Raw genomic sequence first — 11,147 nt, 5'->3', positions numbered from 1 at the left:
AAGTGTGTGTCAAACTCAGTGTGGGAGAATCTCCTCACAGTAGCCTACTTCACAATCACAAGATGGCTGCCACAGCTCCAGGCATCACAGACATGACTTACCCCAGAGAACAACGAAGGAGCTCCTTGCTATTTCTTTTTTTAGAAGCAAGAAGACCCTTCCCTTCATATCTCGTTGGCCAAAACTGAGTCACACACCCATACTTTAGGTCACAAACCTATACTTTAGTGGCTAAAGTTCAGCCAGTCCCTGAAAGGCAAATGGGAGCAGCACAACTGATTGAATGTGACTGAGCATTCAGGGTGGATGATCATTGGGCAGCCAACCTGTAACCTCTGGCCTGAGTGCCCCCCTAAGGCTCTCACCAGTACTTCAAGTGGCTTCTCAGAATATTCTTTCCAACCACATACAGTTATCCCCCAGGACTGTTTTGGTGAAGACAGTGTCCTCCACTTGTCACGCTTCTGGGACGTTTTAGTCACCCTTAGGCTCGTGCCCTGAACACCTCCCCTGGTCAAGGGAAAACACTGACCTGTTAGCAGGCGGGTGCATCACACTTAGGTATGGACCATCTTTTTTCCCTCCACCTTTCAGTTGGTTTGATGGGAACAGTCTGGCCTTAAGAGGTCCGCCTATGAGGGCAGACCTCTGACCCTACCTCTTGGGGCTGTTTCTTTCCTGCTCTTTCCCCCATTCTGCAGTGGTTGTGGTCACCAATGCCACAGGCAGCGCCCTGATTCAACCCGTGTGGAGAGCCACTTCCCCAATCCCCACCTGTCGCTGCGGCCCCAGGAGAGGTGGAGGGAATTATTCAGCATGCACTGGATCTTCACGAGGGGCGTGCTTCCCCACCGGAGTATTTCTTGTTTGTTCTTAAACTTGTTCTGCAGACTTGTTCTGACTGTAGGTTGCTCATTGTAAACCACATTTTCCTGAATGTGCGTAATTTTTCCAGGCTGGCAAGGGAGACTTGTGACCCAAGCTGAGTCTGTCATGCTGGGTGACCTTGAACTAGCCCCTTCCCTTCTGTGAGTCCCGTTAGCCCCAGGAACAGACTGAATGCATCTGAGATAGCAGATACATAGCATGAGCATAGCCACCATCCACCTGGTGCTCACAGCAGACATTACTAATCAAACACAGGCTCGTTCCCTCTGAACTTGGGTTGCTGCCAAAATTCTCCTCACTCCAGGCCCCCAGGCAGCCACCACAAACGGATCAGTGAGAAGAGCCACATGTTGACTCTTTCATTTGCTATCCCTGATCTAGATCATCACTAACCTCCCTCCAGACTCTCAGATCTGCCATCACTTGACTTTCAGTGCCTCACCTCCCCACTGCTCTCTGAAAAGGAACTCTGCGACTCCACACCCCGTTCCATTCCCCCTGAAGACACTGTCCTTTTGCCACAGGAGTACAGAGGTTCACATCCCTGCCCTGACACTTCCCAACTGTGGAACCTTAGGTTTCTTAGCCTCTCGAAGCCTCAGTTTTACCCTCTGCAAAATGGGGCTGCTGTTGTGTGCCCTAAGATGTTGTGGGAATATGCCTAGTAGCACACCCAGCCAGGGAGGCACTCAACAAGCACTAGTCCAGTCCCTCATCGGGCTGCTCCTGGCTCTGCCAGGCAAGTCAGCTGAGGATTTTGATGGGGGGCCGGGGGGGAAGAAACAGCACAACAGCCATTCTTCGACAAACTTGTGTTTATTTCAGCCCTTGCACCCTCCTGCCCCCACCCAACCTTGGAGACAGCCTGACCCCATCTTGTGCTTTGGCGGGGCAGGGTGAGCATCCCATATCCTCACCGAGGCAAGGGCCACTGTACCGTTAAGAGTTTGTAAACCTGCACCAGGACTGGGCATGACACCTCACCCCACCAGCTGGGTCTGGCCAGGGCCTGGGGCTCTGGACAGCTCCTCCACTCCTCCAGAGACCCAGAGCCTGTGGCAGGAGCTGCCACCCACCCCCGCTGCTCAGGCATGAGCAGAGGACTCTGGGAAGGAGGGGGACGGGAACCGTACCAGGACCCCAGAGGCAGCATCTTCCAGACAGAAGGCAAAGCACAGGTGAGGTTCCCTCCTGAGGCACCTCTGGGTCTCCGAGCTTGGCTTTCCGCAGTCAGTGCTCCTGCCCCTCTCCTGGGGGCAGTGCCCACTGTCCCTCAGCCAAGCCCAGCACTGAGATCATCCCCCATCCCTTCCCACCAGACAACAGGAAACAAAAGCAGTGAAACAGCAAGCTCTGTTGCTAGAAAAAAACATCCCAAGTGTTTAAAAGTAAAATAAAAACTATAGCCCCGTCCACTGAGCCAGCAGTGAGCGAGTGAGGCCTTGACTACAAACATGTACACCGCCCCCATACTGCCCCAAGCCCCAGGGTCTCCAAAGGCAGCAGGAAGGGGGCCGTGTCTGTCACCTAGAGGCAGCCTCTGGAGCAATAAAGCTTGGGGTGGCAGTGTCCTCGGGGGGTCCCGGTGTGGGACACTGAGTATTGTAAACATGACCAGCTGGAGGGCTGGGGTGTCCCGAACCCCAGATTCTCCCTGGACTATGAGTGGGCACTGTGGTGAGAGAGAGAAGTGAGACCGGGACGGCCTCCGAGCAAAGCAAGACCCGACTCCTGCTCTGGGCCTCAGTCTCCCCATCAGAAAATGCGGTGGGAGGCTGAGTCTGTGAGCGCTGGCAATGCTGTGACGGCAGGACCTCATGGAGTTGGAGGGAGACTCTTCTGGAAGCCAGACAGGCTTCACGGCTCCTGTTTTTCTACCATCGGATCAGCTCCTGGGACTTTCCTAGCGGTGAGTCAGCTCATGGCCACCCCTCCCTGGCTGAACCTGTCAGGAAGTCCTGGGGTACCGGTACCAGCTCAGGCCATGGTCACCCAGCCGGGTCTGGAGGAGATCTGGCCTGCTCCCCGAAAGAACCCGCCCCAGGCCAGCAGAAGAGCTGGCTCCGGGAGAACGTGACTAAAGGATACAGTCGGGGAGGGTGTGTGAGGCCCCATGGGGACACAGACACGGCCGCAGCCAGAGAGCCCGCTGCCTGCCAGGCACACCTCCTCAGGTCTGGCCAGGAGCCAGGGGCCTGGGTAAAGTCCTGGCTCAGCCCTGCTCTAGGCCAGGAGGCCCGGAACCCAGCCATCTCAGCGTGCTGTTCACGCACTGAAACCTGGGCCTGCTCCTTGGAGCCCCTTCTGCACCTGCTGCTCTGGGAGCCAGGCCGCCAGGAGCTAGGCCAGCTTCTCTGGTGGGGCCTGAACAAAAGAGGTCAGGCCTGGGTGTGGCGTGGGCGTAGCCGAGCCTTCTTGCTGTCCATGTTGAGGGCGTGGTCAGGAGCCACCAGTGCCAGGGCTGACCAGGCATTTGCCTATCAAGCTATAGGTCACTGGCAGGTCCAGTCCCTGTCCAAGCTGGGGGCCCAGCCCAGGCTTATTACCAGCAATGAGCTTTTGCTGAGTAACTGGGGCCAGGCAGCCTAGGCACCGTCAGGCTTGTGGGAGCTCGTCCAGGATTCTCCTCAGATTCTGGCATCATCGGCCCCACAGGGATGGGCCTGCTCTGGTCAGACAAGCCAAGCCCCCTCACAGTCCAGCACCTTCTCAGAGCCGGGGTCCCCCCAGAACCAGGCTGCTTGGCAACCTCAGGGCTGGCCTTGACCACTTTCCCCCAGGACCAGGGCCCGCAGGCTCTTCAGGGCTGGGCCCTGCTCTTGAGCCACTGGCCTCTCAGTGCCCTGATCTCCTGTCCGTACCACTCATGCAGCTGGGCAAAGGAGGCCATGTCAAGAGGCCCGCTGGGCGTCGAAGTGCGCCGGCAGGGAGGCAGCGGTGGGAGCTCAGGGCCAGGCTGGGCGCCAGCGTTGGTCACCATGGGGGTGGCAGGCAGCTCAGTGCTCCAGACAGCGCAGCCGTTCTCCTTGGGCAGGAGGGCGTGGGGCTGGCGGGGTGGTGGTGGGCAGCCCCCTGCCCGCATGGCAGCCAGCTGCTGCTCCAGCTCACGCACCACGAGCCGCAGGTAGTCGAAGCTGGCCCGTGACAGCGCCTTCACCCAGCCCTCCATGGCGGCCTGGCTCTCGGCAGCCAGCACATAGGTGCGCTCCCGGGCACCGGCGAAGCGCACGGCAAAGGCAAACTCCTCGGCAGCCTCCACCAGCTCCACAGTGCAGCCTTCCAGGATGATGACACCCACAGGCTCGCGGCTGGCCGGGTCCTCAAAGTAGAACAGCATGTTGCCACGCAGCACAAACCAGCGGCGGTGGTAGGTGGCATGCCGCCCGCCCTTCTTGTACAGGAAGCCTGCGTTGTCCACCGGGGCATCACAGGTGGCGTAGAAGGCCAGGCTGCGCTCATTTAGCTTCATGGCTGTGAGCGTACGGCCTGCAGGGGAACTGGGGCCTGCCCCCACCACAGCAGCCTTTATTCACATGTCCATCGCCACCAGATCACCCAGCCCCTCACTGTAACCTCCCAGCCACCCTGGGCCACCATGGCACTCCAACATCCCCATTTCACAGATGAGGAAATTGAGGATCAGAGAGCAGAAGCGGTCTGGCCAAGCTCACACACCTCCTAAGGCTCAGAACAGGACCCAGACTCAAGTCTGACTGGTCCCAGAATCCAGGCTCCTAACCATCCGCTGTCCTGCCTCCCCAAAATAATCTCAAGGGTTCCAAACTACAGTATACCAAGCATTTTACACATACTAAGTCATTTAATCCTCACACAAACCTTAGCAGGGACTGTCGTTGCCCCCATTAGACACATGGGGAAACAGGCACAGAGAGGTCAGTCACTTGCCCAAGGTCACACTGCAAGTTGAGATTCAAATCCAGGCTTCATTTCAGGTGTCTGCTGTTTCCATCCCCTAGGGCTGGACAGCTGACCTCCTGTTCCTTCCAGCTCCCAGCTCTGCTGATTCTGTGACTCAGCCTTGATTTGTCCATCCATAAAATAGGGATATGAACAGAACCTACTTCAGAGACTTGTAGGCAGTTCATTCATTCATCAAATATTTATTAAGCACCTACTGTGTGACAGGCACTATTCTAAGCACTAGGGATATAGCAGTAAACAAGGTCCCTGCCCTCATGGAGTGGACTTGCCAGTGGCCAAGGGAGGGGAGAAAGACAATGAACAATTTAACAGATAAAATATGTCTGCCAGATGGTCTTAAGTGCTATGGAGGAAAAGACAGGGAAGGGGATCCAGAGTATTGGGGACAAAAGGGACATTCGTGACTTTAACAGGGTGGTCAGGAGAGGCCACTGTGAGAAGGTGATATTTGAGCAGAGACATGAGGGAGGGGGAGGAGGGAACCACACAGGTATCTAGGGGAGAGCAGCCCAGGCAGAGGGAACAGTGGTGCAAAGGCCCTGAGGTAGGCATGTGCCTGGTGTGCCTGCAGAACAGCCAGAAGGCAGAGGGGCCTGGAGCAGAGTGAAGAAGGGGGAGAGAGGTAGGAGATGAAGTCAGAGATAGGCGAGGTTGTTATGAAATAATCCACATAAAGACACGGGCCGAGGGCCTGGCCCAGTCTTACGGAGGCGTGAGGGGTCATTGCATGACCATGTAACTTAGAGGATCTAACTCTGTGCACTTGGCCATGGTGATTTCCTCTATCTTTCCCCAAGGAGCACACGATGGGGGCAAAACTGGCCAGGTAGGGCTTATCTGGAGGTGACACACGGGTCCCCCGTGTGGCCACACCTCCCCCTGGGGATTTCCTCCATCACTCTGAGAACCCGCACATGCTGCTATTTCACGCCCTCACCCTGTGCAGGACGGCAACTACATTTTTCAAAAGGCCAGGTATGTAAACTCCCTGGTATGCAGTAGGCGCTCAATTAGTGTTCGTCCCCTGCCTGGGTGGTGCCTTACTCAGGGCCAGGAAGAATGAGGTCTGGGGGCTGGCTCCCCCAGGAGCAGTTGGCCTCAGTGGGGAGGGCTGCCTGACCCAGGGTGGAGGGGCAGTTGCTCCCAATCAAATCCTCGGTTTCCTTACCACCTCACCTCGCCCACCTGGGCAGTCAGGGAAGGCTTCCTGGAAGAGGCAACATGAGCCATGCTGTAGGAGCTCAAACCGGCCTGTCCCAACCTAGCAGGGGAGCTGAAGCCAGAGCCCCCTGGAAACTCAGGATGTTTAATCTGCCTCCCTGCGATGTGTGACCTCAGACACAGGCTGGCCCTCTCTGAGCCTCAGGTTCTCCCCCTGCAAAATAGGACTCACGCGTCCCCCATCCCCACCCTCACGCATACCCTATGGACCCCAGGCCCACTGCTCACAGGAACCTCCCACCCCACCACCTACCCCACTGCCCTCATACCTCTCAGGCCACTGCTCGCCTCCCCACCCTCTGCCTGGCTCTGGTCTCAGCACGCTCTTCTCTGGGTTCAGATCTCAGTTCTGCAGCACCTGGGCTGTGTGACCCTGGGCAAGCTATTAGCCTCTCTGGGCCTCCGTCTCCACATCTGTGAAATGAGATCAGGGTTATTGTGAAGATGAGCCAGGACTAGGTGGAAGGTGTGAGAACGGTGTTGGGCACACAGTACGTGCTCAGCAGTGGTAGCTGTTCATGTCATTCCTCTCAGCCTCCCAAGTGCTCCCCTCCAGTGCTCAAGTCTCATCAAATGGTCCTTGTTCTCCCCGTCACCCCACATCTGATCACTCATCACGTCTAATTGATTCTTCCCTTTAACCTCTTCCAAGTCACTGGACTACTCGCTGTCCGCTGCCACCACTCCATTCTAGGCCCCATCACTGCTCCCCTGGACGACTGCAGTAGCCTCTTCACTAGCCTCCCTGCCTCCATCCTTGCCCCCTCCCTGTCCATGGCTCCCCAGTACCTCAGGGTAAGGCCTGAAGTCTTTCTTTGGCCCACAAAGCCCTATCTGCCTCTCCAGCCTCGGGCTCCAGGCCTTTACTGATGTTCCCTTCCACTGAGAACACCTCCTCCAGGAAGCCTTCCCTGACTTCCCTGACTGGTCAGGTACCTCCTCTGGGCTCCCGCAGTCCCCCTAGGTGTCTCTGATCGCAGCAGTGATCACGCTGGCTTATTTCTGCCTGGTCGTGGGCACCCTCACACCCCCCACCCCACAGGCTGTGAGTTCCACAAGGCAGGGATTGGGTCCTGTACAGTCCAGCAGGGGCTTCAGAAAGAAGTGAGGCTCAGGACCTGCCCTAATGGGGGGAACTGAGGCAGGGACACAGCCACTGGAACATGAGGGAGGCTGTGCCGAAGGCCCCATGGGGAGCCATGGGCAGCTCAGGAGGTCAGAAACAGGAGATGGGACTCAGGGCACGCAGGGAAGGGTAACGGAGGAGAGGCAGCGCACAGAGCAGAGACGTGGGCAGGACGGTGTTCCAGCCAAGGCCCAGCGCAGGCAAAGGAAGGACAGCGGGTGGTCCAACACGATGGCGTCTGGAGTGAGTCTGGACAGGCAGGTGGCTGGTCCAGCCCTCAGTCTCACTGCTGCCTCCCTTGGCCCCACTGAAATCTGCTCCCCACGCTGAGCGATCCTGGGAAGACCAAGTCCAATCAATCCCTCCTGTGCTCTGAACCCTCTCATGGCTCCCAATTTCTCACTATAAAATTCAGTTCTCACCATGGCCTCCAGTCCTTTCCCCCTCGCCCACTCCGTTCCAGCCACAGGGGCCTCCTTGTTGTTCCTCAAACATGCTGGACACATTCCCACCGCAGAGCCCTTCCCCTGACCTTCCCATAGCTTCACATCTTTCAGTCTCAGCTCGACCATCACCTCTTCAGGGAAGCCGTCCCTGACTGCCCTGTACACAAGAGACCACGCCCTGCCCCTGCTAGTCACTCACTGGCACCTCAACCCAAAATTACCTGGCTCATGTTTGCGTGCTCCAGAAGGGCAGGCACTGTTGGTCTGAATTCCAGTGCCTGGCACATAGTAGGTGCTCAAATACCTGTTGAATGATGAATCAAGCAGTTATCTTCTTAAATTTCTCAACAGCCCCCATGAGCAGGGGGCCTATTCTGCCAATGAATTGATACGGAAACAGGCACAGAAAGGTTAAGTGACTTGTCCAAAGACACAATGCCAGGCCCACAATCCCATGCTCTGGGCGACTAGCCCATATGGGGGGAGGTTGATCTTGGGGTCTGCCCACCCCATTACAGCTAAAGGAAGAGGGACCCCCTCCCCCTCAACTGCCCAGATGGGGCCATCTGGCCCAAGGTCTCGGTGTCACAGCACAGGGACTGCCTCTGCCCTTGATGGCCCTTGCCTCCTTCAGCCCAGCAAGAGCGGGAGGGCAGGAAGCGGCAGGGCAAGGTGCTCCAGCTTCTCCTAGAGGCTGAGGTGGAGGTTCCAGGCTTATCTCCCCAGCCTCACCCAGAGGGTGACAGGGAGGGCCTGGTCCTGGGCTTATCTCACCACACTGTTATCCAAGAAGTTCAGAGTCTGCTGCAGGCACTGCTGCTGATTCAACAGCCCTTGGCCAGGCAGGAAGCTGTCAGGGGCCAGCCCCTCCACTGCCAAGGCCAAGTTCCTGCCTCCACCATATTCAGGCTGAAGGACCTTGGGCAAGTCATCTTCACCTTCCTGAGTCTCAGTTTCCTCATCTATCAAATGGGCTGTGGAGAGGGTTCAATGAGTAAAAACAAGGAAAATCCATTGGTGAACTATGGGAAAGGTGCCAAAAAGATATGCCGCTGTGAGTCAGGGTTTTCATAGCCTCATCAGTAAAATGGGAACACTAATACCCACCCCTTTGGGAAGGGGTGACTATCAATGTAGAAGAGTCATTTTGCAAAGTGCCTGGCAGGTAGTGAGCACTCAGAGAAGGATCCGTCCAAAAGGCAAATAATTTGCCTACCGTCTACAGGGGCACAGCTGGCCTACATGCCGGGACTGTGGGGAAACTGAGGCATGGCTTTTCAGCACTCACCAGGGAGGATTCAAGGAAAGAAGCCAGAATGGCTGGTCCTAAGGTTGAGTCCAGCCGCCCCCGAGTGTCCCCTGAGGAGGACTGCCCATCTTCCAGCAGTGGGCGTAGGGGAGAAGGTGTGGCAGCCACAGGCTGGAAAACTTGTGCCAAGAACACAGAGGAACTGCCTGTCCCGCGCTACCCTAGGCAGTGACCACAGGGTCCCAGAACCGCCGTCCTGGGCTCAGGGAAGCCCCAGTGCTCATTTGCAAAGGCTGGGTCTCCACGTCTGGCTCTGCCCCTAGCTGCTCTCAGCTCCTTTGTTACGGTGTTTGGGTGCTCTCTAGAGTTCCGTAAAGGACGGCCAGAGTCCCAGTGGGTGGTCAACGGCAGACTGTGCCAAGGGAGGGCTTGTTGGCAGTTCCCCGTCCCTTACAGGGCTGGGAGTCATGGGCCAAGTTCGCCCTGGCAGCTGGGATCCCTAATGGCCACGTTACCACTGGAGTGTAATCACAAATGGGAAGAACCCCAGCAGAGCGCTCTCCAGGCGGCGGGAGGACCCGAGGCCCGCGGCGGCCCGAGCCCGGTCCCTTGTCCCCTCGCAGTTCCGCCCGCAGATCCCCCGTCCAGGCCGGGCTTACTTCGCAGCGCAGACCTAAGGTGGCGAAGGCGGCGGTGGGACGGGAGGCGTGGGGCCCGGAGGCGGCCGGGCCATGGCCCGGGACCCGCTCAGCAGCGGTGACGACGGCGGTGCTTTGTCTCCCGGGGCGGCCAGGCCGGCGCAGCCGCGGGAGAGCGCAGCTTGGACGGAAGGAGGCGGAGGCAGCCGGACCGTCCGCGACCCATGCACTCGCCCCTTTAACCCTTCCCAACCCGCCTGCGCCGGCCCCGCCCCACATTCGTTCCATCCCCGGATTGGCCAGCCCAAGGCCGACACGCCCCCGGATTCGACACGCCCCTGTGGGGTCCGTCCCCAGAACCGCTCTTAAAGGGGCCGAGACAGGTCGCGAATCCCCAGTACTCTGACCCGGGAGAGCGCATTGGAAAGTGGATTCGAGTCCCAAAGACCCAATGCGCATCCAAAGGCAAGATCAGACCATGATTCGCCTGGAAAAACCCAGGGTCCCGTACAGTGCCCCGGCCACTCGATGGGGCCCTAGGCCTGACGTCCGAGCTCCGCCTTAGCTGGGGTTGCCAGATTTAGCAGATTTAACACCCAGTTACATTAAATTTAAAATATGAAATACTCACGGCAACCTTATGTCTAACAGAAGGAAATTTGCCTGGTCCTGTGCCATTTTCATGATTGTTGGTATATTGGAGTCCATTGTTGTGTCTATTTTGCCAATCCATCTTGTTGAAGGTTTCTCTCCTTTTCTATGACTCTACACGATGTTCTTTCACTTACCAAACGTGATGTCCTTTTCTAGTGATTGGTCTTTCCTGACAACGTGTCCAAAGTGAGCAAGCCAAAGTCTTGCCATCCTCGCTTCTAAGCAATATTCTGGTTGTATTTCTTCTAAGACTGATTTTAAAAAATCCGTTGCCGTGGAGTCGATTCTGACTCATAGTGACTCTATAGGACAGAGTAGAACTGCCTCATAGGGTTTCCAAGGAGCGGCTGGTGGATTCTTACTGCTGACCAAGACTGACTAGAGGCCACTGATCTGCTTTCTGTCTGGATTTACCACATCTAGACATTTTATGTTAACGGGATCGTACAGTGTGTGGTCTTTTGCGCCTGCTTCTTGCATCTAGCATGTTTCAGAGGTTCATCTGCGTTGTAGCGTGTGTCAGTACTTTGTTCGTTTTTATGGCTGAGCAATATTCCATTGAATGCTTGTACCACATTGCATTTATCCATTGATCCATTGATGGACATTTGGGTAGTTTCCACCTTATGTCTGTTATGAATACTCAGGGGTCTTTGGGGTTGGAAACCAGAGAGAACTGGAGAGGGGATGGTGAGTCAGGATAGAAGGGAAATTTGGGAACCAGAGCTGAGTCGTGGCTGCCATTACAAATCCTGATTATTTTACCTCCAAACCATTTCTCAGATCTGTCACTTCTCCATCTTTACCACCACTTCCCCATCCCAGGCCACCTTCTCTCCTCAGGCCGACTGCAGTAACTTATTTTTGGTCTTGCTGCTGCCACTGTGATCCTCGTCAGCTTGGGTCCATTCTCCACCAAGCAGTCTGAGGGATTCTCTTAGACCTTACATCGTGGCCCTCAAAGCCTTGCTCAAAGCCTTTCC

General features: G+C 56.6%; 1 protein-coding gene across 6 annotated transcripts; it reads right to left on the bottom strand.

Annotated features, from left to right (window-relative positions):
- Window positions 1-3,635: 3,635 nt before the first annotated feature.
- On the bottom strand, window positions 3,636-9,712 carry PHETA1 (PH domain containing endocytic trafficking adaptor 1). Of its 6 annotated transcripts, XM_023733804.1 has the most exons (7): window positions 8,912-9,518; window positions 8,398-8,597; window positions 7,845-7,927; window positions 7,330-7,513; window positions 6,321-6,465; window positions 4,726-4,926; window positions 3,636-4,392 (listed from the first exon to the last, which is right to left on the bottom strand). In XM_023733804.1, exon 7 carries the CDS (start codon window positions 4,355-4,357, stop codon window positions 3,689-3,691), a length of 669 nt encoding a protein of 222 aa, XP_023589572.1. In that variant the 5' UTR covers window positions 4,358-4,392; window positions 4,726-4,926; window positions 6,321-6,465; window positions 7,330-7,513; window positions 7,845-7,927; window positions 8,398-8,597; window positions 8,912-9,518; the 3' UTR covers window positions 3,636-3,688. The 6 variants fall into 6 exon arrangements, 5 of the variants coding, with proteins under 5 accessions (XP_023589572.1, XP_023589571.1, XP_023589569.1 ...); XM_023733803.1 differs by lacking the exons at window positions 8,398-8,597; window positions 8,912-9,518 and adding an exon at window positions 9,532-9,712; XM_023733801.1 differs by lacking the exons at window positions 7,330-7,513; window positions 8,398-8,597; window positions 8,912-9,518 and adding an exon at window positions 9,532-9,712.
- Window positions 9,713-11,147: the final 1,435 nt, after the last annotated feature.

Source organism: Trichechus manatus, unplaced genomic scaffold (genome assembly GCF_000243295.1).
Source record: "Trichechus manatus latirostris isolate Lorelei unplaced genomic scaffold, TriManLat1.0 scaffold00061, whole genome shotgun sequence".
In the NCBI taxonomy this organism is placed as follows: Eukaryota; Metazoa; Chordata; class Mammalia; order Sirenia; family Trichechidae; genus Trichechus; species Trichechus manatus.
Note: the sequence above shows the minus strand (reverse complement) of the source record. Positions and strands in the feature narration are given on the sequence as shown.

What these genes read in the sequence shown, in the direction of transcription:
- PHETA1 (XM_023733803.1), bottom strand. Translation starts at nt 4,357, where the DNA reads ATGAAGCTAAATGAGCGCAGCCTGGCCTTCTACGCCACCTGTGATGCC.